The sequence below is a fragment of the Idiotropiscis lumnitzeri genome, chromosome 4, assembly GCF_059441095.1.
Source record: "Idiotropiscis lumnitzeri isolate Australia: NSW breed Sydney's pygmy pipehorse chromosome 4, RoL_Ilum_1.0, whole genome shotgun sequence".
NCBI lineage: Eukaryota > Metazoa > Chordata > Actinopteri > Syngnathiformes > Syngnathidae > Idiotropiscis > Idiotropiscis lumnitzeri.
Window position 1 is genome coordinate 30,847,599 of NC_142394.1, and position 24,929 is coordinate 30,872,527.

At 45.9% G+C, this 24,929-nt stretch overlaps 4 protein-coding genes across 7 annotated transcripts in view; 2 read left to right on the top strand and 2 right to left on the bottom strand.

The window, feature by feature from the left end:
- Nucleotides 1-4,968, bottom strand: part of eml3 (EMAP like 3) — a 17,204-nt gene extending 12,236 nt beyond the window's left edge. Inside the window, exons 1-4 of one of the 2 annotated variants that reach the window (XM_088292787.1) lie at nucleotides 4,701-4,968; nucleotides 1,760-1,936; nucleotides 1,591-1,696; nucleotides 1,025-1,480 (exon numbers count right to left, since the gene is read on the bottom strand). In XM_088292787.1, coding sequence (XP_088148913.1) covers nucleotides 1,025-1,480; nucleotides 1,591-1,696; nucleotides 1,760-1,936; nucleotides 4,701-4,725 — 764 coding nt within the window. In that variant the 5' untranslated portion in view covers nucleotides 4,726-4,968. Of the gene's footprint in view, nucleotides 1-1,020; nucleotides 1,481-1,590; nucleotides 1,697-1,759; nucleotides 1,937-4,700 lie in introns of those variants that run through there. The other variant, XM_088292789.1, reaches the window with a different exon arrangement.
- Nucleotides 4,655-10,017, top strand: ecsit (ECSIT signaling integrator). Of its 2 annotated transcripts, none has more exons than XM_088292793.1 (7): nucleotides 4,655-4,800; nucleotides 5,986-6,094; nucleotides 6,424-6,790; nucleotides 6,857-7,080; nucleotides 7,760-7,966; nucleotides 8,217-8,322; nucleotides 8,408-10,017. In XM_088292793.1, the coding sequence occupies exons 1-7, from the start codon at nucleotides 4,703-4,705 to the stop codon at nucleotides 8,632-8,634; spliced, it is 1,338 nt and encodes a 445-aa protein (XP_088148919.1). In that variant the 5' UTR covers nucleotides 4,655-4,702; the 3' UTR covers nucleotides 8,635-10,017. The 2 variants fall into 2 exon arrangements, with proteins under 2 accessions (XP_088148919.1, XP_088148920.1); XM_088292794.1 differs by lacking the exon at nucleotides 4,655-4,800 and adding an exon at nucleotides 5,416-5,505.
- Nucleotides 8,884-18,305, bottom strand: LOC148339205 (uncharacterized). 2 transcript variants are annotated; one of them, XM_088292791.1, is made up of 7 exons: nucleotides 18,168-18,305; nucleotides 12,762-14,600; nucleotides 11,679-12,134; nucleotides 11,341-11,399; nucleotides 10,939-10,988; nucleotides 10,560-10,871; nucleotides 8,884-9,883 (listed from the first exon to the last, which is right to left on the bottom strand). In XM_088292791.1, exons 2-7 carry the CDS (start codon nucleotides 14,481-14,483, stop codon nucleotides 9,867-9,869), a joined length of 2,616 nt encoding a protein of 871 aa, XP_088148917.1. In that variant the 5' UTR covers nucleotides 14,484-14,600; nucleotides 18,168-18,305; the 3' UTR covers nucleotides 8,884-9,866. The 2 variants fall into 2 exon arrangements, with proteins under 2 accessions (XP_088148917.1, XP_088148916.1); XM_088292790.1 differs by lacking the exon at nucleotides 18,168-18,305 and adding an exon at nucleotides 15,793-15,974.
- zfta (zinc finger translocation associated) lies at nucleotides 16,781-23,907 on the top strand. Its single transcript, XM_088292792.1, has 5 exons — nucleotides 16,781-17,168; nucleotides 19,438-19,935; nucleotides 20,842-21,171; nucleotides 21,449-21,847; nucleotides 23,026-23,907. Exons 1-5 carry the CDS (start codon nucleotides 17,045-17,047, stop codon nucleotides 23,493-23,495), a joined length of 1,821 nt encoding a protein of 606 aa, XP_088148918.1. The 5' UTR covers nucleotides 16,781-17,044; the 3' UTR covers nucleotides 23,496-23,907.
- The last annotated feature ends 1,022 nt before the right edge of the window (nucleotides 23,908-24,929 follow it).

A 24,929-nucleotide genomic window follows, 5' to 3' on the forward strand; every position in this document is an offset into this window, starting at 1 on the left:
AAAAAAAAAACTAACTAACTAGAAAGGCGTTCTAAAAGCTGATTAAAACAAAGTGGATTAAAAAAAACAGATTAAAAATGAAAACCTCCAAACTTTCGGGATGCACTGAAAATATTCAAAGCCAAGAGGTGGAATCACAATGTGTCCTTCCTGGCAAAGAAGCAGCAACAATGTCGAGCAGCCTGAGAAGCAGGAAGAGAAAATCAACCGCAAACACTCCTCCCGGAAGATCAGCCAAAAGAGCCCAGCTGCGGAATGTGTGAAACATCGGCGAGCAAAATCACAAAACCACAACAAGGAAGCAGGCCACTTCAATCAAAGGCAGCATCGCCTCGACGCGGCGAAAGAAACGACACTTCCATCAAAGTGTGAAAAGAAAGGATGAGATCACCGATTTCGATCAGAAAACGCTTCAAAAAAGTTTGGCTTGATGAACAAATGTTGGCGTTGGCGGCTCGACGCTCTTCATGGAAACAAACTGCCCAGAAAAAGCGGTTCTCAAACCGGAGTCGCAACAAAACCAAAAGCAATAAATCATGACTTATTGCTTCAAGAAAATAAATAATTAGGTACAGAACAAGGACAGGCGTGTCAATAAAAGGAAAACAAAGCAATTCCTCCGCCCTGCCTTGGCTTCCACGCAAACAAAAAGCAACTCAGTTGCCGGCGAACCTCATTTGACCTTCTGGAAACTTTTGAATGGACATTGTTGAACGTTTCACTTCTTTGCGCTCGCCGCGCGCCAACACCGGGACTGGACGTCGGAATTTGAAATAAAAGCTCCGATACTGTTTCATTCTGACGGCGTAGTTGGAAAAAGCTCGCCAACTGGTCCCAAAACGTTTGCGAACCGCTCGCTAAATGGCCCTGACGTCAATTTTTCCAAAGCGCTTGAATATGTACACGGACTTGGAAGTGTCAGTCGGCGGCGCCGGCACTTTCCAGCGCCCCCTCCCACGCGAGGGATGCTTGCTTTTGGATGAACGCCAGAGAAAGAAGAGTCGCATTTGGCAAACTCACGCACAGAGGTTTCTTTGGTTCTTGCCGGCCGGGGGACGGCGCGCCAAGATTCGGATCGGCGGTCGCGGGCGCCTCAGTCTCTTCCGGGGAACCACTTCCATCCCGGAGGCCGCCGATGGCGCTCGCTTGGATGGGCTCCTCCACCGACGCGGTCCAACTCAGCTCCTTTTCCTGCTCCGCCGCTTCTTGGTCGTCGTCCTCCAGGTCCTCGTCGTCCTCCTCCTCCACGCTGGGGGCGCGGTGCAGTTTGGCCCGCGGGGGGAGGGCGTCCTCCAGGTGGAGGCTCTGCACCCGCCCGGATAAAGCCGCCCGACCCTGCGCCGCTTTTGGCTCGGGATCCCGGCCGGCCTCGCTCGCCTCCGTCTGGGTGGACCGGTCCGCCGTCGCCGGTCTCGGGGGTGCCGGCGCCGAGTCGGCCGCGTGGCCGTTGGTGCTGGCCGCAACATTCGGTGGGGATTGGCTGGAAACAAAAATGGAGGCCAAACTCAAACATGCTGCAAGCAAAATGTTCAATTTTAGGACTCAGGAATTCAACTCCAAGATAATCCGAACGGTATTATTTTGCCGAACCTAGAACCGCACAGAAGGAGCTCCGCATCGACGCCGAAGCTGGGAGAAAACTTCCTGCTCTCGTGGCAGCAGACTTGGTTGATCAGTTTGGCAGCAGCGGGGTTCACTAGAAACGACAGATCGGGTCGGTCAAAGCGGCGCCTGGCCAAAGCGCCTCAAGCAAGCAAACCTGCGATGAGCTGCTGCTTCAGAACGGGGAGGAGCCGATCGTGGAGGCGGATCCGGCGCAAGGCGTCCGCCAGCGAGGCCTTGAGCAGGACGATCTCGTCCTCCTGCGCCTGAAGACGCGTCTCCATCAGCGACGCCCGCTCGGCCGATTCGGCGCTGCCGTCCGCCGACGCGTCATCTGAGGACGGAGCAAAGCGGTTGCCAGATCTTATTTGACTTTGCCCGACCGAATGGACGCTTGTGGCCGAAAAAAGGCCACGGCAGAAAGATGACAAGCTGCGGTAGCGCCGCAGCCACTCCTGCCGCTTCGCAGGATCCGCGTTTGGCAGCCGCCGTCCAACTTGGCGGACCACGCCAGAGTTTTATTATCTTTTTCCGGTGGTTCTTCCTGCTTGGAACGGGCTTCCACAGAACACGGTACAATATGTAGATCGTACATTTTTTGGCCCGCAGCCTCGAGGACTGAGCGAGAGCTTGCAAAAGTACACGCGCTTTGTACTTAAGTCAAAGTACAGCTCAGATACTCGCGTCAAAATGTCTCCGCCTTGGCCTGCGAGAATCCCAGCTGCAAACTTGTTTTGCCGGGGAGTCTCCCCCGAAAGAGATTCCAGAATGAGATTGTTTGTCTCGAGTTGACCATCAATGGTCCAGTTGTTCTTATCAAACTGGTTAAACGCCACATTTCAGCTTTTCCGTTTTTCCCTCGACATCATGCGCAGAGAATCGAGCAAATGTCATTATTGTTTTTCGGATTCCCAAAAAAAAAAAAAAGGTTCTTAAAGCTGGTTAGCACGTCCGTCCGCCTCACAGAGCAGAGGTTGTGGGTTCAATTCTGGTTCCGGCCTTCCTGTGTGGCGTTTGCACGTTCTCCACGTGCCTGCGTGGCTTTTCTTCGGGTTTCCTCCCACATTCCAAAACATGCAAGCTAGGTTGATTGAACGCTCCAAATTGACGCTGCGTACGTTTGTGAGCGCGGATGGTCGTTCGTCTTTGTGAGCCCTGCGATTGGCTGGCAACACGTTGAGGGTGTGACCCCGCCTACTGCTCCAGCAATCCCGCACCCTCGTGAGGAAAAGCGGCTCAGATAACGGTTGGATGTTTCTTTGTTCCTTGAGGAATCTTAAGTAAGAAAAATCGTAGTCGACTTTGTAGAATATTACAGACACTTGTTTTTTTTTTTGCTTGACTTCAAAAGACATTGGTAGTATCATGCAGACATCCGACGAAACTGTCAATCAGTAAGCTGCAGTCATTTCCATTCTTCACAGATGATCAAGAATCTCATCCTGAGTATTGTCGTATCGTCTTTCTACATGTGCGACTCATCGGTTCGCGTTAAATTATCCGTTGCCTGAACACTTTTAACGCAGATGCTATTTTTTTTTTTTTAACCGACTGTGGCTTTTTGCACATTCTGTTCGCATCAGACTAAGATGACAAAGCTACGAGGTTGTTTTAAGCACACGAGGCGTACTTCTCTACGTTTAGTTTGACAGCAAACTGGGAGTGGCATTCAATAGCCTGAAGAATTGTTCACAATCTGCCAAATTGCTGCTCCTTGTGAAGTTTTTTTTTTTTGCTAAAAAATGACAGAAAGGTTTTTTATGTAGCGCGGCCCATTGGTTGTCATTCCAAGCGCGCTACGCCTACTAACGTGCGGGAACCGGATTTGGCAATCGGAGTCGAATCGGCATGACTGAGCTCGCTCTCAACATGAATATGAACATGAAGTTTCACAATGCGCTATTATGTTGTTTTGTAATCTTTGTCATCCATTTAATCGTGAGGTAATATATTGAATTGGCCCTGTTCTTGACGCTTGTTTCAAATCCAACTTAACTTACAACTAATCCGCCTCACAGTACACAGTACAGAGGTGGCTGGTTCGAATCCTTCGTGTGTAGAGTTTGCATGTTTGTTTGCCCGCCCACAATGAGGAGAAGCGTCGGTTTTGGATAATGGTTGGATGGATGGATAGATCCCACACTATCCTCAAATCTGCATGCAATGTTGATTTTAAATGCTCTTTCTATGAGGAAAGTTAGTTCAGAAAGGGACAAATGCTCATGATGATTAGTAGGAATTTTGAAACAAAAGATCTAATTCAGGGCAGACATGATGTCTTGCAAGCAGCTGACTCAAACAAAGACACACTCAAACAGAAACAGACACACATTACCAATCAATGGTGTGCTTGTGGCTATTTTGAATGTTGAAAAGGTTCACCCCCCCAAAATAAAAGAATCTCCTCAATTCACCTCAAAAAGTGGCTTGCCACCAAGATGCCTCAAGATGGTATCAAAGCACTACTTTTGCCTAAATGAAGCTCCTCAACTCACGTCACTTCCTTGGCAGCAAATCACCCCTTTTGACTAAAAGGCAACTCACAACTCACTTCAACATAGTTCACTGGCAGCAATGAACATGTTGGTGAAGCACTACTTTTGTCTAATTGAAGCTTCACTACTCCAACATAGCTCCATGGTATCAATTTGCAAGAGCATGGGAGCATTCTCACGTTACGTTAGCTAGACCGTAGACCAAAAGATTTGTATTTCTTACATCATCGTTTAGAAACGGCGTTTAATATTTATTTGTGCTATCTTATATTCAAATTGTTGTGGCGATCTGAAGCACGGAAGCGTGATCAATATGCAAATAAGAAAAAAATGAAATCAGGAAATTGCCAAATACTTTTTCAGGGGCATTTTAAGCAGCCCCGTGGCTACAATACTTCGTTGACAAATGAAAGAACAAGGAAACAGTTGATTAAAAAAGACAAAACAAAACACACACATGTTCCAAAACGAGCTAGTATCTGCCTTCACGCCCACGCACTTATGTCACAATCACGAGCATGTTCACGCCATGTTAATTAATTATTTATTTTTTTAAAGCGAAACTTTGCACAAACGAATGCAGACAAACACACAAGTACTCACCTATGCTGTTGGTCGAAGACTCCATGTCTGTGAGTTTGGGATTTGATTATTATTTTTTTAGGACGCGTGTCGTCGAGAGTCCCGAGGCGACCCGAAAAAGGTGAGCTTCGTCCCCATACTGAGAGAGAGAGTCGTGTCGCTCACAAACACCCGGGAATCAACGTAAAATTGTCAAAAGGAAAAGCGGGAGAGAATTCTCCCCTCAAAGTCCAATGTCGAGTATCCGACAAGCCACGCTGTTACTATTAGTCAACTCTAATTCGCTTTAGTTTTAACTCTTCGCATTCAGACAGAAGGGCTCAAATTCTTCGCTTTGCAGGGTATTTGTCGCCATCACGTGGACATTTTCACAACTACAACAGTTAGTGAAGTTGTCATGAAAACATTTTTAGTGATTTAATGGATGGTACGATGGGCCTCTTTCTTGTCATTCCGGTTTTCCGGGGTCCCAACGATATGATTTAAATGTAACAAAAACAAAATGATTCCAAATATACTCATTTCAAGATTAAAAACAAATTGTGAAAATAATGTAATCCAACTTCCTGTTGCTTATATTCTTCTTCATTGGGTTATATGATGAAATATAAAAATTTAAGGACGCTTCACATCGTAAAATGTACTTTTAAAATAGCTCCCTTACCAAAGAAACTTTTTTAACAACGATCGTCGACACACCAAAAAAAGGAGCGGAATCAATTATCCGCGTCCTTGTTGTAGAAACCGGCAGCATTTGGGGTGAAACCCGGAAGTCAGTCGGCGTTTCTACGCAGTAACACTCGTCAAGAGCAACTTGAAGGAGACGGTGAGCCAGAATAGAATTCCTTTTAGAACACAAACACTGAAGGCTCGTTTTTAACATTGAGCCCCATGACAATCGCCATATATCGTGTGAATAAATTATGTCGTACGGTTGTACTGCAAAAAAATATATTTTATAATATCTAAACCACTGTAACATTACAAGCAGCTTGAAGCAGAACATTGCACTTAAATTTAAAGAACGATTCAAATTAGACAGTATTGCATGAAAGTGAAACGAATTTTCTACCTTGATGTCTGAAACATTTTTTCTTAAAGATTAAATGCAAACGTTTTATAGTAAATGTACTTCACTGCTTAAAAAATATACTGTAGCAAATTATTTAAAAAAATAATAATTCTGTATCAGTATTCAGAATGAACATTAAACAAATTCCGCTCCTAGACGGCGGCTTTCCTGCATGTTTTCCATGACTTATTAAGGGCAATTGAAATTGACTCGTGTAGTTTGTTCCCACTGCAGTTCCACCATGATGTGCACACGCTGCCTTCTCCAAATGCTGGGCCAGTCCGCCTACCACGCAGCGCATCCCGCTCGCCCCAGTTTGCTACGCCGTCCACAGCACGATCAGGTAACGGTTTACGGAGTTCCCAAAATTTATTTGCACGGAATATTGGGAAATCTTTAAACAAAAAGTGCAATCTGACAACATGGCATTTGCACACCAAAAGAAATGGACTCAAATATTCACTCCACCATTGTGACGTTTTATCTAAAAAAAATCGTCAACTTTTTTTTGCAGTCTTAGGTCAGTTAGTGTCGCCCAGAGTTCAAAGTAAACAGGAATAAACCCCCATCGCGTTTTTCATGAACACAACGATAATACTACTGTAGCCAGAAATGATGAGAACCCGTTATCCATATTTCCTTGACACGCGATCATATGACGTCTTTGTACAGGCGGTGAGATGTTTCCGCCGCCACAAAGTGCCCGTCGAGTTTGTTGGCGAGGACCGCGCTAAGACGACCGTGGTCGCTCGCGACCCTTTTGCCACGGAGCACAAAACCAAAGCCTCCTTCGCCGAGGCGCTGGAAGCGTTCACCAAGGCTGACGTGAGGCGGCGGGGCCACGTTGAGTTCATCTACGCGGCGCTCAAGAAGATGCCCGAGTTCGGCGTGGAGTGCGAGCTGGCCGTCTACAACCAGCTGCTGGATGTGTTTCCCAAGGAGGTGTTCGTGCCCAGGAACTTCATCCAGCGCATGTTCAACCACTATCCACGCCAGCAGGAGTGCGGCGTACAGTTATTGGAACAAATGGAGAACTACGGTGCGTGTCCGAGTTTTACGAGGCGCTCCGATCGACAAACTGATTATTTTCCTTCTTTCTCGCCAGGTGTCATGCCCAACGTGGAAACCAAAGTTCTGCTGGTGCAGATTTTTGGCGAGAAGGGCCACCCTGTGAGGAAGTACCAGCGCATCATGTACTGGTTCCCGAAATTCAAACACGCCAACCCTTTCCCTGTCCCGCATCAGCTGCCCGAAGACCCGGTGGACTTGGCCCGCTTGAGCCTAACGCGGATAGCCAACGACCTGGACGCCAAAGTCACCGTTTACCAGGTGCCATTCTAAGCCAGTTCACATCGTGACCAACATTTTTCAAGTGGCTAAAAGGAAGCCACTTAGGTCCGGTAGCACCAGGAAAACTCCCACACATCCATCCATTTTCTGTACCGCTTTTCCTCACAAGGGTCGCGGGGGGGTGCTGGAGCCCAACCCAGCTGTCTTCGGACAGTAGGCGGGGCACACCCTAACTCTTTGCCAGCCAATCGTAGGGCAATAAGGAACAAAATAAGGACATTTAAATAATCCTAAACTTTAAAATGGTTTTTTTCTCCCCAAGAGGAAACAGCAATTTTCTCATTATTATCGCTTTGATGAAAATGTACTTCAATTATTTCTGTCAATAATTGATACAAATTAATGCATGGGGGAAAACACAAAAAAGGCGCAAAGATAGCATTTTTTGTTTTTTTGGATGATTACAATTGCAAAGTTTAATTATGTGAAAATAATTCCAAATGTTAACAGCTTTTCTTTTAGAAATAAGAGCATTTATTTAAAGCATGTACATATTTTGACGATATATATATATTTTTTAATTACCCTGTTCTCTCAAGTTTCCCCCCGCCCCCCAAGGGGACTTTTCAAGTAGTGTCATTTGCTCCAAAATGCAAATGAGATTTTTCATCATTATAACGCCATGACAGTCAATCGTCCTACCTGATCTCCTCCCTAGACGCCGTGCACAGACGTGAGCGAGAGCGGCCACCAGATCAGGCTCCCTCACATCGTCGGCATCCAAAGTCCCGAGCAGATGGAGCTCCTCGGCAAGCACGACCCGAGCAAGCCCGTCTTCGTGGAGGGACCGTTTCCCCTTTGGCTGAGGAAGACGTGCGTCCACTACTACGTCCTCCGGGCCGAACCCGTGCCGGCCGGCGAGAAGGTGGGCGAGACCAGACCTGGTTGCGAGCAGAGGAGGCACAAAAACTGAAAAAGACAGCTAAAGACTCTGAAAGAGGATTAAGGAATTTTGTGATCCAACGAGCTAACATAAACAGAAAAAATATATATCTATTTGTGATTTTTGAAAATTGTCTGCAGCTGTTGAACAAAGAGTTGAAAATACACGTCTTCTGAAATTTCTAATAGCATCCAGTAATAAATTATTTAAAATCTTTTTTTTTTTTATAAAGGTGGAGGAGTCCTATGATCCAGAGCGGTCTTTGGGGTACCCTCTTCAACTCGACCTTGACTTAGAACGGGACTTTGGGGCACTGGAGACTTTTGATGTAGAAGATTGTAAGATGATTATATTTCTGACAGGATTAAAAAAAAATGTACACACCTTACTCTTTGGTAACGTGACAGTTTGTTTTCTCCCCAGTGGATGAAGGTCCGGTTTTTGCCATGTGCATGACCAGCCAGGGGGACCAGGCCACCCTCAACCAGTGGATCTCCGGTCTACAGGAGAGCAACCCCATGCTGGGTCGGGTCCCCACCCTGTTCCGCCTGCAAGCGGGCCCAAGGGAGCTCCAAGCGGAACCCTCGAAAGAGTCGCCGCCGCCCGAGGAGCCCGAGGACATGGAGGAGGCGAGGAGGAGCAGGATCTGACTGTTGGACTGGTCTATCCTTTCGTTTTCGTCTTCAGTGAGCGTCGCGAGTGGGCTGGAGCCACCCTGGACTGGAGTCGTCGTGAATCCAACATGCATGTTTTTGGGGACGTGGTAAAAAGGCAGACTAAGTGGCTGAAGCCGAGACTTGAATCCGGACATCAGCCGTGCAAACCACTTCGCCACCCACCGCGCGGCCACAAAAGGAAAAAAAATACGTGTTGTGAAAGAAGACCAAAGGTTCCCAAAGGTAAAAAAAAATTTAATTGCAGAAAGAAAGGCATTTGAAAGCATTTAACCAGTAAACAAGTCCCAAATTGACTCTTGGGAGGTTGACACAAACCGTAATCAAGTGTGCTATTCTCATCTATTGCAGGGGTCGGCAACATCCGGCCCGCGGGCCCAAATTGGCCCGCCACCAATTATTATTTGGCCTGCCAAATGTTGTTGGGGAAAACCTAAGGCTGCTCAATTATGAAAAAAATATGAATCACCATTATTTTAGTTATAATTGAAATCACGATTATTCAAGCCATTATTTTTGGGGGGTACAAAACAAAAAAAAATATATATGGAAACAATATTCAAACCTAATTTATTTTTTCTTCAAATTTAAAAAAGATGTAAATATATAAATTTGAGTATGGTTTCCATGTATAATTTTGTAATCGTTGAGTATAATAATAATAACTGATTTTTCAAGGGACTCATTTCCCGCTAATTTATATAACAAGATATGGAAAGCGCTTTGTTACAGCTCCAGCTGTTGTGAAATGCGCTAAATAAATAAGGTAGTATTGTATTAATTGCACAGCCCTAGGAAAACCTCTCTGATGATTTAGGATGCAACAATATTGATTGTGTGAAAAGTGCCTCGATATTGTCGTGATCTTGTTTGGCTACAAAAGAATGAAAATGTCAGCTGCACGAGGACGGAAGTGCACACTACTATATAAGAAATGTCTTGTCGACAAAAAGCTGTGGGAAAGGCACAGAGCGTGTACGGCAATCCAGCGAGACTTGCGGCACTGAGCTTTTTCACCCAGTTTTTTTTTTTTGTGGGAAAAGCAGAGTTTGCCTTATAAAAAGTCCTTTCAGCCCATGATCAAATTTGGACCGCGGCCGAAATAAGTTGCCGACCCCTGAGATATATTGCATCATCTAAATCAACAACTTCTCGATAGAAGGTCGTTGTTATGCGAGAGAAGGTTGCTTTTATCCTGCACCTGCAGTTCAGTTCCTGTCCGTTCCTGTAAAAAAACAAGCGTGGGAGCGTTGTTAATGAGGACCTCTGATGAAATTGCAATTGTCATGGAAACAATACAATAAATCAACATGGGCAGGGAGCAATATTGAAACGAACAATCAACTTTGTTCCAAATGATCACGCATCCGTTGTTGCTATTCCTTTTCTTGAACCATTTTTCCAATTTACATTGATTTTTTTTTTTTTTTTTTTTAAATGTATGAGCTTCCATGATTCCTGATTTGAATGAACAAACCCACCACGAGGACAACGCCATTCAAGTCAATTCGATTTGCATGAAAGCATCTCCTTAATACGCCTTTTTCAAAGCTCACCCATTTTCCTCTCAGAATGATCCACAAATTAACTAAGCGTTGACTTTGTCCAATAATTGGATTCAGCAGCTTTTTAACAAAATGCCCTTACGAGACAAAACTCTTCATAAACTTTAGTTTATTGCTCTCCAAGTCGCGTACAAATTATTATTTTTTAATTATTTCCAGTGCTCTAATTCAGTGGCTTCGCAAAAGCTGCTTTCTCAATGCAATGCGTGACAGAAACGGCTTACTACGCCGTTATCGTGACACAGAAATATTTGTACACATAATAATGTGTAACGTTTCATCACACGATGGGCTGATGAATTTTACAACTCGGTAGATCAAGACGAGCGATCCTACCTGCCGGCGTTGCGTCGCGCTGTTGCAGCTGCCTGGTGAAGAAGCGCTCACGCTGGGACACCTGCTCGTCCCAGGCCTCCAGGATGAGGCGGCGCTCGGCGGGCTCCAAGGCGCGCGTGTGCGGGTGGGCCTCGTCGATGTGCGCCAGCACACCCTCCAGGCTCTGCGAGTGCTGCAGCTCTCCGCACGCCATGCACACCAGCAGCTGGTTGAGCGGGTCGTAGTCCATGAGGTAGAAGTTCCTCCACGTGGCCTCCGACACGGGGCCACCCTCGCCGGGGCGGCGCTCGGCATCGGCTAACAGAAGCTCATCTGGAGACACGGTGGAGCAATATTAAAACATGTTTTTTGGAATAAATCACACGTTTCATCATATTACCTTGTAGTGGTGCCGTGTAGTGAGAGTCAGCCCCGCTGTCTCTTGAATTTCTGTACAAACAATACGATGTCATATGAGCATACTTGAGCTAAGCCGATCTGGATTCTTCCATACCATTTGCCATCTCCACTTGCTGGAGACGGAGCTTTTTCTAATAGTTGTGTTTCATGAGAAATGACAAATATATCAGCGTTTAATCAGCAACATTTGACAGATAAGGATTTTGCTCAGCCGACCGATAATTTGGTCAAGGCCCTAATTTGTACCCAAACGCAGATATCTTCTGTCCAAATAACGACCTCCAAGCAATTCAAGATACAGACTTCTGGGATGTCATTTGTCCGAACGTAGTGTAGCGTCTGTAACAATAACAAACCAAAAAAAAAAATGCTGGTTTTCTACCTGATAAGATGTTGTGACGCGTCACTCATAGGGTCGGACATCGCCCGCAGACAAAAATCCTGTATAGTGAGTAAAACAGAGATGAAAAAAAATTAAATGTATTGCATAAAAAAAATACAATGAAAAATGTGCCTGTGACACCATGTCGCTAGCATCGCCAGATTAACAAGGATACATGATTTGTATGTCGTGACACAGTGGTTGGGAATCACCCAACTCCACTCGGTGTGGCTTGAAATAGAGATTAGTGTTTGCTGTTGCCATGGTGACCCCAGATGGCCTACTTTAGCTGCCCATATTAGTAGCCAGCCTGGACTTTGTCCCCCAATACTTTGTACCTGCAGGTTGTGAGCGGGCGGCACGCAGGCCCTCCTCTGGGGGATCCCCTTCTCACCCACAGACTTCCTGGCTCTCTGCTCCTTCTTTTTGATCCTCCAGTACTCTCGCTTACGCTTCAGAAAGTCCTCCTCGGACTCGTCGGGGCGACGCTTGGGAGTGCTCAAGGTGTTAAGCGGCGCCGGGGATGGCCACAACCGTTTCAAAGGAGTGGGACGCGCGGTTCGAGCGGGAGGCTCGATGAGGTGCGGGATTATCTTGGGGAGCGGGTTGTCCGGTGGTTTCAGAGTGGGGAGCGCAGGGGCCGAGTCTGCGCAGTTGGGAGGTTTGACGGCGAGGGTCTCGGGCAATTTCAGCAGCACGGCGGGAACGTTGCTCCCCGAAGACGATGCCGGCTTAGGAAGGAGCTTCACCGGCGTCTTCGCAACGTTGATGGAGCGCACGGCAAGAGCTGGAGGCTGCGGGACAAAAACATGCAAAGATGGCATGAAAAGCAATGATAAACAAATAAAATGCCTTTCAAATTGTCCCCGAGGCGAAATCATCCCCAGACCTCAACACGATTGAGAAGCAGTGCAAGTGTAGGACATCCTCAAACGATACACGGGCAGAAAAGATCCACGGACGTTGTTAAGGTGAATGTCGATAAACCGACCGATTTGTTCGTAAATCCTAAATGATCTGATGAAACTGGTTCCAAGGGGCCCCGCGTGGTGAATACTATTTTTGCTGCCCCCGGGGTCTCGAATCCACAAAGAGGTTTGCAGTAACGAATCAGGTTTCAGCAAAAGTGGACACGGACGTGGACATACACAAAAAGACTGGCATGAACATGTGTTGCGTTTCCATCTAAGTGTCAGTCTGTCGGTGAGTGTGTGTGGGCACTCACACACAAACACATGCAGACACATACTGTATGGACACACATGCACAGATATACACACATGGTGGCACGCGTGCTGTTCTCATTCACTCGCCCATACAGTGCAAACATATCAACTTACACACAAGTCGAAACAAGCCCAACAGCATTGTCAAACAAAGGACTGAAACGAAGCAATGTGTACAATGCCAAGGTGTGTCACCTGGTTGCTCCTGAGGGGAAGACTCCCACGTCCACGTCCACGTCCACCGCCACCGCCAGCCTTGACCTGTCTCTCCTTCTGCCGGGCCCGCTGCTGCCTCTTCATCAGCTTCCAGTACTCCCGCTTCTTCTGCAGGCTGATGGCCACACTTGTGCGGCGACGCCAGCGGACCATCTCGGCGGGGTCTTGAGCTTGGACAACGGCGGCCACCTCAGTTCTGTTTGGCTCCTCTTTCACCTCTAATCGGTCGGGCTCCTCTTTCACCGGCGATTCATCGGGTTCCGCTTTCACTTGGGTTCCAACAAGGACTTCTTGGTCTTTGCCGTCGTTCACCGTGCTCAGGGACTCCTCCAGCAGCTTCTTCATAGAAGCCACCGCCAGCAGAGTGGTCGCCTGGCAGTCGGCTGCCGGAGCCGGGTCAGGCTCGGGCTTGGGCACCAGAAGCGGAGGCCTGAGACCTGGACAGATGTCTTCTTCCGGGGCAACATTTAGATCAGGCTCCTGTTTGATGGCGTTCGTCGGCCCGCTGGTGTTCAAGAGAGACGCTTGGGACGCTGGCCTCGGGACCTTGTTCCTTTGGAACGTCGGGGCGGGTCTGGCCTCGACGACGCTTTGCCTCAGGCGGGCGGCGTGCGCTGCCCGCTGTTGCCGCTTCGTCACCCGCCAGTATTCGCGCTTCTTTGCCATTCGGTCTTCGTGGGTCAACGCTTTATCCGAAATGAGCATTTTCCTGACGCAGCCGACCCGGCCGCCCCTGGAGGGAGCGTCGGGAAAACCGAGTTTGCGTTGCCTCTGAGGACAAGTGAGGGTGAGGTGACTGAAAGATTGGGCAGGTGTTGTCTTTGAGCTTTGGGTGGGCACTCTCATGAGGACTTTGTCGTCAGAGACCTTGAGCTCATCTTTCCTGGCAGTGCCATTTAAGCACTGCATCTGGGGAATGCTCGTTGAAACTGTCCCGTCTTCTTTGATAAAGCCTCCGACGGTCTCGAGGCCGGCCTCCGACGCCCGGGCCCTCCTCATCTCCTTGAGAATGTTCTGGTAGCGTCGAACTCTCCGCATGAGGGAGTCCTTCTCCTTGAGCCGGGCCTTCGCCTCCATTGACATCTTGGCCCGCTGCTCTCGCTTTTTTATCCGCCAGTATTCTCTCTGTTTGGCTATGATCTGCTCCGCAGTGTCACTGATGTCCATCGGTGGGTTGCGTCGGATTTTTGACGGCAAGGCCATGGGCAGGGATTTAACTTTCTGATGTCTTTGTGCTTCCAAGGATCTCTGCCAAGGTGTTCTGCTTCGGGCAATGCTTAACGGAGACGCAAAATTTGGCGGCTTTCTGGATGATTCTTTTGCCACTTGTGCTGATTTGTGCAAAGTTTGTGCTTGGGTTTGCCCACCTTGATTGAAATGAGGAAAAAGAAAGTGAGCAGATGCCGTTATCACGGGCGTGACTTTCTCTCTGGTTTTGGTGAGCCTCGCCGCCATCTTGGCCCGCTGCTCACGCTTTTTGAGCCTCCACTGCTCCCGGCGACGGGCCACCTGATCCTCCTCATTCTCTGTTACCGACGTGCGCTCGGTTTGGACCCGCAAGAAGACTCGCGTCCGGCCACCGTTGGTCATCGTTCCGACAGACCGAGTGGTTTTAACCGAGGGGCCCGACGAACTGGAAGTCGCCGGGGTGGCGCCATCCAACTCGGAGGCCGAGCCGACTTTGTTCCTGAGCGTCGGCATGCTACTGCAAACATGCAAGATCTCGTCCCATGGAGTCCTTCATTCCTTCCGTCCGCGAGGTTTTGTTCTGCCGTGAGTGCCTTTGCTTACAGGATCATGCAAATAAGTTTGGTGTTCCTAAGGCACAGGGAGGAAATCATGTGTGAGAACACACCAAGAAAAAATATGAAAACACCAAGTGTGTAAATGGCTAGCGAATTTAAAATATTGCAACAAATTGGAATAAAAAAAGAAGAAAAAAAACACAAATTGATAAAAAATAATTTAAGAAAAACAGCCTAAAAAAAATTAACGTGTGTCAACTTCTATTGGAAAAACAACCTTGATGAAATGTTTCTCTGCAATATATTTTAATTGATGTGTCAAACTAATTGTTGACCCGGATCACATCGTAGTGGCGGTTTCCTTCCGAGGGTCAATATGAAAGTGGACCCAAATAAATATATGACCACCTCATATAACATTTACGAAACTAATGAATAGTTTTCAAATCAGAGGGCGGTAAAAAAATATTTGTTCAAATACAATTACATTTATTTGAAAAGGGAATTGGTTACAAACAACACTTGTAATATGTAAACGTTTTTAAAAGTTATCAGTTTGATATTTGAGCGCTTGAAACAAGAAGTCGATCAACACAATTTAGATTCCATAAAATGACAGACGAGAACTTGACTTTGATATTTGTGTTTAAGCAAACTTTATAACTGAATCCTTTATTATAAGTACAGGTAATGTTAGGAACGCACATATTATTGCAGCAGCTTACAGCACTAAGAATGTATAATATTTTTCTTGTTTTTGTTTCGCGAATGTGAAGTTAGCTTGTGATAGGTCGCGTTATTCATTTGATGCATCAGGTCAGTTACCATCATATTTGCTTTGAGCAAACGTCTTGTTTGTTTTTTTTTTTGGGGGGGGGGGACACAGGGTCTGTAGCAACGCTCGACTGTCCCTTTAAATGTGTCGTCATGGTGACACGCTCCCTTTAAATGTGTTCCCCCTGTATCTTAATTTCACACGCCGACAGTCAAAATGTCCCATTTAGGAGCGTTTAGCTCCGTTCAAATCACGAAATCGCGAACTCAAGTCCCACCGAGTACGCGTCCAAAGACGCATGCAAAAGGGCTTCGGCGGCGGAAGAGGAAAGCGAACTGGGACCGGAACGGTCGTCGAACGAGGCCCGACGAGGCTACGGACGTTGTCTCACAATGGACATCTTGTCCTCGTCGGTTGACGACGCCTGTCGTGCCTTTAGCGACAAGCGAGAAAGGAGGAAGCAGAATAAAAAGCATGCACGGGCGTTTACCTGGTCACTGAGTGACTTAAGTCTGCTTTGGGTTTTGTTTTTGGTTTTTTTACGGAAGTGAGGCTTTCTTTTTCGTTGTCTATGTGAGGACAGCTCAGTGAGGACTCCGCGGTTAGCTCCCACCACTAGCTAGCCGGGGACTGGATGTGGCTGCCTTGACAACGCACGGCAGGACCCGGATATCGGCCACACGTCTCGTGTTTGGGCGGGGAATGTAAGAAGCAAACCATAAAAAGAAAACAGTTCCTAAAACAATTAATACAAATACAATAAAAAGGAAAAAAAATGTGCGAAAATTTTGAATTCAAAAGAATAATATTGGAACGAGTGTGACCGTTAAAACGTAATAAAAATACATTTGAAAATAATTTGTGCGAAAACTAAATATTTCAAACTTGCGCATTTATAAAATAATATAAAATGTAAAAAAATTAACATGTTAGAAATGTGTCTAAAAATGTTTGTGTGTGGGTGTAAAAAATGACTGTGCGTAATGAATACAATGAATAAAAGGTAAAAATAAAAACAGCGTTCATGTGTTTAAAAAGAGTAAAATACAAAAAAATAGAAGTGAACAAAAGAAAATATTTATAAGGTGTTTGTGTGTAAAAATTGAGGAAAATAGAATAAAAAGTAAAAACTAATGCATATGTGCAATAAAAAACAAAACGTGACTGTGAAAAAATACATCAAATGTGAGTGTAAAATTTAAAATAAAACCGGCCAAAACAATCAAAAAGTCAACGTGTAACAATATCCACAATAAATTAAAAAGTCAATGTTTTGTGTGTCTAAAAAAATGAAAAATAAACAATTATGTTAAACTAAATGAACAGCATATATCCTTCTGTGAATACAAATGAAGATAATAATAATAATCGGCGTGACGAACGTGTGATGACGCAAGAGCGGCCCTGGGCACTCGTGGACGCGGGTACTGTCTCTTTAAATTTACCCAGGAGCCCCTTAAGGAGCCCCAGGGGCCCCTCGTCCGGCTCCCCACCCTGAAGACAAGCAAGAGTCTCCAAAATACGCGACTGAAGGCCCACGCTTACGCATTTGCCGCACCTTTTCTATGGGAGAACCTGTGAAAAGTTAACTTGTCAACGGGAAGGGGTTTACATTGACGGGGTCGCGCGCGCGCACGCACGCACGCACACAAGCGTCGTCGGGGCTTCCGTGCGATGCCAGATGCGCGTCGTGAACGTGCCCGTGCGCGCGTGACACGTCCCGGAACCCGAGCGAGTGCGGGATGGACGACGCCGCCGAGCTCCGGCGAGCCGCGCGGGCTCGGCCGGAGCCGGAGCCGCTCTCATTAACCGTCCGCGGGGAGGAGGACGAGGAAGAGGCGGCCCACGGCCACAGCGACTCGGGAGGTGAGGTGACGTTGAACAAAAAGGAAACTCATTGTTGTGCTTTTTCATGCGTGCGTGGCTGTCAAATCCACGGCCATTGTCAGTGGGACAATACCAATACGGCTTGGCCCCTCTGTCTGTGTGGGCTCCTGTAAACAAAGGCTTAACGGCGCTGAGGGGCGCTCGGACGCCATCGTGTGGACGGTCAAGGAATCACAGCGTATTTATTAAAAAAAGACGTGCTAATCTGCTAGCCTTAGCGTGATGTTCCCTTTAAGATACTACCCATTCATTTTCTAAAGTGCTGCTGTAGCCTATCCTAGCTAGCTTTCATTTAGAGGCAGGAAGCATCCTGGACTGGTCGCCAGCCATTTGCAGGGTACATATGAACAAACACTACCAATCCAATTTTCTATTCAGCTTGTCCTCATGTGGTTGCATGCCAGAGGGACTTTCATCACATCTTCCTCAACGTCAACTGTGATAGACTACACCTCACCGGCGACTCTTTTGAAAATGCTTGTTGGTCTATATCAGTGCTTCTCAATTATTTTCTGTTACACCCCCTCGCTAGAAGAAAACAATTTGACACCCCCACCATCCACTCTCCTCCGCAACTATAATTGATAGCGTTTTGGTTGCAAAACAATGGGCAAGGAGAGCGCCACTGCCAACTACTGGAGTGGATGTGAAATGACACTTTATTGTAGTACGACAGCATCGCACCGCCCCACCCCCTACTATTTGAGAAGCACTGGTCTATATGTACCCTGTGGTCGACTGGTGACCTATCCAGGGTGTACCTCGTCTCAATTGTTGGAGTTTGTCACCAAGCAAATGTGAATTACGAGGGAATAAACCCTTGATTATCAAAACATAATCAATGAATGTTCGTTTTTATCTTCAAGAAGGAAAACAGTCAAAGACTCAACAACTGATCCAAATTTGTTCAGATTGTCTCTTCAATTCTCCGGAACTCAGGAAATAGTTCAAGTCAGATATCCAGGCTACTTTTCTTACCTTCGCAAGGACCCGCACCCAAGATGAATACAGCTGAGAAAAAGAGCGCTCCTAAAACGTGGCCCACACAATCTACAGAGTCCCTCAACCTAGGCAGTTTTTTCGATCATGTCATGTCAGTTGAAATTATTCTTCCTCTCTTGTTCCGTCTCACTGGTCCAAGGTCCACGTCTGGTCCCACGGCTTATCCCAAGGCTTGTTGTCTTCCGGCATCCTGCAGTCTTGTCTTTAGTGTGGCTGTGTATGGATGTCCAGATCTCACATTGTTGTGTCTTTATGTGTGGGTGCCACGACTGGGCCCTCGTGACCCCCATTGTGGAAGTCTTGTGTCAAATTTGTTGTGTCTTTGGCTTGTGGCAGATGCGCTTTATCGTTGTAGAACAATGTGAAGTGCAGTCACATGTATATGCAGGCTGTGTTTACGTGTGTGTTGCAAATGTGGAGAGCAAATCATAAACAATCTACGGAATTCCATGCATTTAAACTAAGTCAAATATGAGTAGAACGTGTGTATGAGCCATTTCTGTTCTGTTGATTTATGGTGAGAATCGGCTCAGATAATGGATGGCTGGATGGATTTAAACCTCCCACCACTTGGGGGCGGTGTGGCGTCATTTAGCCACAGGTCTACATCATTTTTCCTGATGGACTTTGCTTTCATTTCATTGTTCGTGGTTCTGATGAATATCTGAGTAGGGTTTGGGCACATACATAGCAAGAGAAATTAATTGATTAATTAATGTAATTTCAAGCTTCTACCCAGACTTACTGGTGCGACCATTTTCACCGTAGAGACAGATAATAAGGTGAAAACGCCACAAAAACTAATGTATTCAAGTTTGGCAATCTAAGATGGCCGCCGATGCCGTCACTTCTCGCAACGGCGAGTTACGCAGTCCGGTTTATGATATACGACTCCCCTGATAGCCTAAAAAGAAAAGCGAGAAGAGAATCCGTCTTGTGCAAGCTTTTATAGGTCAAATTAGTCAAAGTCAAAGCATTTTTTCAAAATACTTTTAGGCATCTCGGATTAAAATTTGCTGTTGACCAGTTTACCTTTCTATTAATGCAACAGGAAGGCGGCAAAGCACTATTTTTGTCGACTCCAACTCACTTTAACATAGTTGCTTGACCCTGAGATGCCACAAGATGGCAGCGAAGTGAATCTCGGATTAAAATTTTTAAAATCGTTCACTCAAATCCCCAACATGCAACCCAATCGAGAACATGAATATACCCGACTGAGTCCAAGCGATTTGTGTCTTTTTAGCGGAAGACGCACTTGCCAACGGCCACGCCGCCCAAGACGAGTCGGAGGCGGGCTCAGCGGCGCCAATCCGATCGCTGGGCACCAGCTACTGGAGCATCAGCGAGGGTCCGGACCGGCCCCCGATCCTGTCGCCGGCGCCCGGTCCGTCGGGACGCAAAGTGCGGCGGGCGTCGCGGCCGGGCCTGAGTCGCATCCCGGGCCGCGACCACCGGCGCTACTACCACGAGTACTGGCGCAGCGAGTACCTGATGGACTTTGACCCGCTGCGGCACGGCATGATCTGCATGGTGTGCGGCAGCTCGCTGGCCACCCTCAAGCTGAGCACCATCAAGCGCCACATCCGCCAGAAGCATCCCGACTCGCTGCTGTGGAGCGCCGCCGACAAGGAGGTCATCCGCTCGGGCTGGGAGAGCCACCTGAATCTCGGCGCCAGACCCGTCCACACCTCGCCTCGGGGGGACCAAGAGGCCGACGGCGAGGAGCCTGACGACGCTGGCAGTGAGTCCGTTGGCATCGACGTCAACAATAAAAACATAAAACATATTAGTCAAGTCATTTGACGGGCATTTGACATTTTTGTATTCATTGGTTAATTAAATTAAAAAAATGTAACTCAACAACTGCATCTCAGTTTTTGTTGCATATTAGCTCATTATGCAGCAATTAAAAATACAAATTAGGGTGGTGTTAAATAATTCTCTATTTGATTTGTGAATCATAAAAACAAACTCATTAAAAAAACGATTGTTTAGAAAATCCCTAAATAGTTGTTAAATAAACAATTGCCTTTATTTTGTTGAATTGGCTAAATAACCAAATTGACCCTACATTAAAAATAGGGTGGATTATCTCCTTAAAATAAAATTTTATGCAAGATGCAAAAATATCACAAGTAGAACTGATTTTTTTTTTTCATTCAGATAAACTTTATTTCTCAAATTTTTTGCCAGTGTTCACATTTAAAAATGATCATTTTGGCAACTTTCCTAGGAAATCGCAATTTTCCAAAATGTGAATCATTTTAGATCAAACAAAACTATTTGACGTAAAATGAAAAAAAGGTCAAATTCGTTTTGTATCATTTGACTGAATTTGGAAAAATATGATTAGTGAGTAGCAATCACTTTTTAATTGATCTATTTAACAAAACAAGTATTACTATTTGATGTAAAATACACAATTCATAAAAATTGTACATACATTTTAATTTATCTGTTTCAGTTGGCATGGTAATTGCAATTAAATTATTCATGCACATGCTTGAATTATTTCATGATTGAAATTTTGTCATATCTAAACTGTTTTTTGACTAAATAATTGGCAAGTTCAGTCCACCAGTGTAAATTATTTGATCAAACTATTTGCATTTTCTTCTTTTTGTTGTTTTAATACCCACCTGTCCAGGAGCCGCAGCGACCGAGCTGCAGCCGCAGCAAAGGCGGAGCCTGTCCCCCGAGTCCGAGCCGGCCGATGCTGACGTAGACGCGGAGGCGGAGGAGGCCCGCACGCTGGAGTGCTATCTGAACGCGTCGCTGCACGCATGGTTCCGCCAGGAGTTCCTGATGGAGTATGAGGCGGAGGCGGGCCGGCTGCTGTGCATGCTGTGCGGCGGCCAGCTGCCCTCGCTGCACCTGGACCACATCAAGAGCCACGTGCTGCAGCGCCACCCCGACTCGCTCGTCTACACCTCCGAGCAGAAGCACTGCGTCCTGCAGGCCTGGGCTCAGACTCACGGTGAGCGGGGGCCCTGCACGACTAGCCTCTTTAGCCGAACCAATAAGACCATTTGGCGCACTGGCAGGACCATTATGTCCTTTTCCGCAACTCTAAAACCAGAGCTGGGCACTTGACCCTTTTTTGCCGGTCAGTCCCCCGCCCTCCAGCCGTTACCTCTGTGCCCATCCGGCTTCGACCCGCAGGCCTTATTCATAAAAATTGTCGGCCCCCTCACACCAAAGTGGTTTAACGGTTTGACGTCTGTTCTCTCTTTCTGTGGTATCGGCCATGACAGACGAGTCGGAGACTTCGATCCAATCAGAAGCAAACGCCAAAGACGACGCCGATGGCAACAAGTGGGACACGTCGCCGTCTCAGGACGCGAGTCTGATCGGCGAGGACGGCGACGTGGAGGCTCCCCGGCCGAGCCCCGCCCGCACCAAGCGGCGCCGAGGCGCGTGCGGCGAGTCGTGGCAGCTGCGCCTCGACTACCTGGTGGCGTACGGGCCCCGGGGCCGCCACGTCTACTGCATGGTGTGCTCTCAGGTGCTGCGCGGAACACAAGTGCGCAGCTTCCGCCGCCACATCCAGGAATGCCATCCCGAGACGTTGAGCTTGAGTCAGCAAGAACGGGAAGCCACGGCCGCCGCCTGGACCAAAGACTACTGTGCGGACGGCATCCTCGCGCAGGACGGTGAGGCCACTCGTGACACTTCAAGGAAATGGATTCAGAGTTCTTCACTTTTGACCAATTTGTACAATTCAACTTTCGAGGGTAATCGCATGTTAAAGTGCAATTGCAATATTTGTTGAGTGGAGAGGGGTGATTATTTTTCTGAATTGGTCACCCCTCATCGTTAGGTGAAAATGTGAAAAGCAGGATGATTACAACTTTATCTAATAGTTTAAAATGCTGCAGGAAATTTCCGAAAAGTTGCGGTCGAATTTCAGCTGAAAAGATTCAAAAGCCTTTTGAGTTCTTCCTGAAATTTCATCCAAAAACCCAAATTGCCACATTTTAGGAGAACAGTGCAAGTACATGCAATTTCCTAATGTTTTTTTTTTTAATAAATTTCACGTTCCCCCCAAATTGTCCCCCCCCCCAAACATTTTTTATGGCATCATTCTGAAGTTATATGCTGAATTTTGAAGGGAAAAAAAACAATTCCATTTGGGAACAAAAAATGTGGAAAAAGTCAACATGACAATAATGAATAGAGTGAATACTATACTTCATTTCTGAGTTTTTTCAAATTATTTTTCATTTTAAATAAATGATCAAACATGTCAAACAGCACTTTTTACATTATAATTGTTTTTTATTTATTCATTTGTAGAATTCTGAGGCGTTTTAATTTATTTGTTCCTTTTAGGAATAAGGCTAGATTGTAACAAAATGCAGAAAAAGTGAATGAGATTAATAAGCAAAGGTTGTAAATGTTATTTCCTAGATTTTTCATTTTTTTATAAATTTGCAGAAATGAAATGTCAAAACAAAAATGGAATATGCAAATATCTCAGGGAAAAAAAAGATTCCCTGTAGGATGAATTATGTCAGATAAAATGTGGGGAAAAAGTGAAGGTGACATAATGAGCAAACTGGATTGTCGTTTTTCATAAATGAGCTAAAATGTCAAAACATTTTTCATCTTTGAGGCATTAGAGCAGAATGTGAATTAATCAATTTCGGTTTGAAATAAAGCCGTAACGTACGAAATTGAAAAAAGTGAAGCGCCGTGAACATTTTCCGGCAGCGTCACACGTTGATTGACTTGACATCATTTTGATGTTCCTTTTTTGTTGTTGTTGATTGCAACAACAAAAGCTTCTTCCTTCTTTCTCATTTTTTTCTTTTACTTCCTGAATGTGCAGAAATCAGCACAAATGACGTCAGCGTCCTAAATACGAGAGAAGGCCCTAATGAGGACATGTCCCCTGACACCAAACCAGTGGTGAAAGAAGAAGACGACGAGTACGAGGAGGACGATGGCGGAGTCAAGGACACGGCCAAGGACGCAAGCTCGCGTCACGGCCACTACCCGGGCAAGGACCAGCGGCGGAACTACCAGGTGCGCTGGCGCACGGAATTCCTCATGGACTACGACTGCAGACGGCACGGACTTATATGCATGGTGTGCGGCGCGGGGCTGGCCACGCTGAAGGTGAGCACCATCAAGCGCCACATCCAGCAGGTGCACGCGCACTCGCTGCGCTACGGCGACGACGACAGGCGCCGCGCCGCACTCGCCTACGACCGCGACGCCGGCCGCTTCGTCCACGCCGACGACTGCTTCCTTTCCCGGGATCACGCGCGCACCGACACGGGGCACTTTGCCTCATAGGGGGAGAGAGGCTTGGGGTGAAGGTCAGGGGAGGGGAGGTTGCGCCTTCTGACAACTTCCGACCGGGCCCGAGACGGATGACAAGAGCGCTTTATTTCCAACCATTTGATCTAAAAGGCTCGTCCAAAACCTTTCCAAGAAATACAGTGCATCTGGGAAGTATGCGCAGCGCTACACTTTTTCCACATTATGTTACAGCTTCATTCCAAAATGGAATAAATCATTTTTCCCCTTAAAAATCTGCACATAACTAAGAAAAAAGAGAAAAAAGTTCTTTAAATTTTTGCTAATTTATTAAAAAATACACACATCAAAGGCTTTTCTCATTAACTTTAGCAAACTTTCAGTAATCAATTTAATGCAAATGTACTAAATAAACTACTATGAAATCACATATACATATATACATACATGTACCTATATATATATATATATATATATATACATACATATACATGTATATATGTATATGTATATATATATGTATAATGTATATATATATATATATGTATATATATGTGTATATATATATATATATACACACATATATATATATATATATATGTATATATATATGTGTATATATATATATATATATATATATACATATACATAAAATATATTTCAAAGGCATTTTATGTTATATCCTTATTCCACATTCAAGAAGTCTTCCTTTCAACAAAATTTGCCCACGTGTTGCCCTATTTGCCAAAATAGCTTTGGAGCCATCTTGTTGTCAAGGAACTATGTTGAACTGAGTTGAGCGCTTCAATCGATGTTTTGCCACCATTTTGTGAGCATAATGGCAAAATTCGCAACAGATGTTTGATCCATGAATGTGCCAAGAAATTTCCAAGTTCAGTTTTGATTATTGTTTAAATAGAATTACTAATCAAGTTGTTCACAATTGAACATCATTTGACCAAGAATTGACCACTGAATACTTTCCGGATGTACCGTACGTGCCCCGTCTTTGGCCGCCTCTCGCTCCCTAATGAGGACAAGAACTTTAGAAAATGAGCACTTGCAGCCCACTTGGACTAAATGCATGAGTCACATTTATAAGGAAGTGTGGAGAACTTTAGAACGCTTCTCAACCTGGAAAATCTCAGGGATTGTGCTTTCGTTTCAGTCGACGTCTGATGGAAGACTGGTTAGTGTGTGTGACAAATTGGGAAAGGTTTTAAAGCGCAAGGTAGTTGCAAAAAAAAAACAGCAAAAGGGCACTTAGGTAACGTTCACTTGTTTTCCAGACAGTGGCACTTAATGTGGAAAGAAGAACTTACATCAGCTCAAAATTTCTTCATCCGTTCACATACAGCACTTAACTCATTTGAAATGGCAAGAATGAAATTGTCAACGTGTGTTTTTGTTACATGTGCTTGACATCCATGTCACCTTTGATTAAATAAAACGATCAATGGATGCCTCTCT

What these genes read in the sequence shown, in the direction of transcription:
- ecsit (XM_088292793.1), top strand. Translation starts at nt 4,703, where the DNA reads ATGCTGTTGGTCGAAGACTCCATGTCTGTGAGTTTGGGATTTGATTAT. An exon ending in CCCGAGGCGACCCGAAAAAG is followed by an intron (nt 4,801 to 5,985) that starts GTGAGCTTCGTC and finishes TTCCCACTGCAG; the next exon opens with TTCCACCATGATGTGCACAC. An exon ending in GACTTTTGATGTAGAAGATT is followed by an intron (nt 8,323 to 8,407) that starts GTAAGATGATTA and finishes TTTTCTCCCCAG; the next exon opens with TGGATGAAGGTCCGGTTTTT.
- LOC148339205 (XM_088292791.1), bottom strand. Translation starts at nt 14,483, where the DNA reads ATGCCGACGCTCAGGAACAAAGTCGGCTCGGCCTCCGAGTTGGATGGC. An exon ending in CGCCCGCTCACAACCTGCAG is followed by an intron (nt 11,400 to 11,678) that starts GTACAAAGTATT and finishes CTCACTATACAG; the next exon opens with GATTTTTGTCTGCGGGCGAT. An exon ending in GCGTCACAACATCTTATCAG is followed by an intron (nt 10,989 to 11,340) that starts GTAGAAAACCAG and finishes TTGTTTGTACAG; the next exon opens with AAATTCAAGAGACAGCGGGG.
- zfta (XM_088292792.1), top strand. Translation starts at nt 17,045, where the DNA reads ATGGACGACGCCGCCGAGCTCCGGCGAGCCGCGCGGGCTCGGCCGGAG. An exon ending in CGGCCACAGCGACTCGGGAG is followed by an intron (nt 17,169 to 19,437) that starts GTGAGGTGACGT and finishes GTGTCTTTTTAG; the next exon opens with CGGAAGACGCACTTGCCAAC. An exon ending in GGAGCCTGACGACGCTGGCA is followed by an intron (nt 19,936 to 20,841) that starts GTGAGTCCGTTG and finishes CCACCTGTCCAG; the next exon opens with GAGCCGCAGCGACCGAGCTG.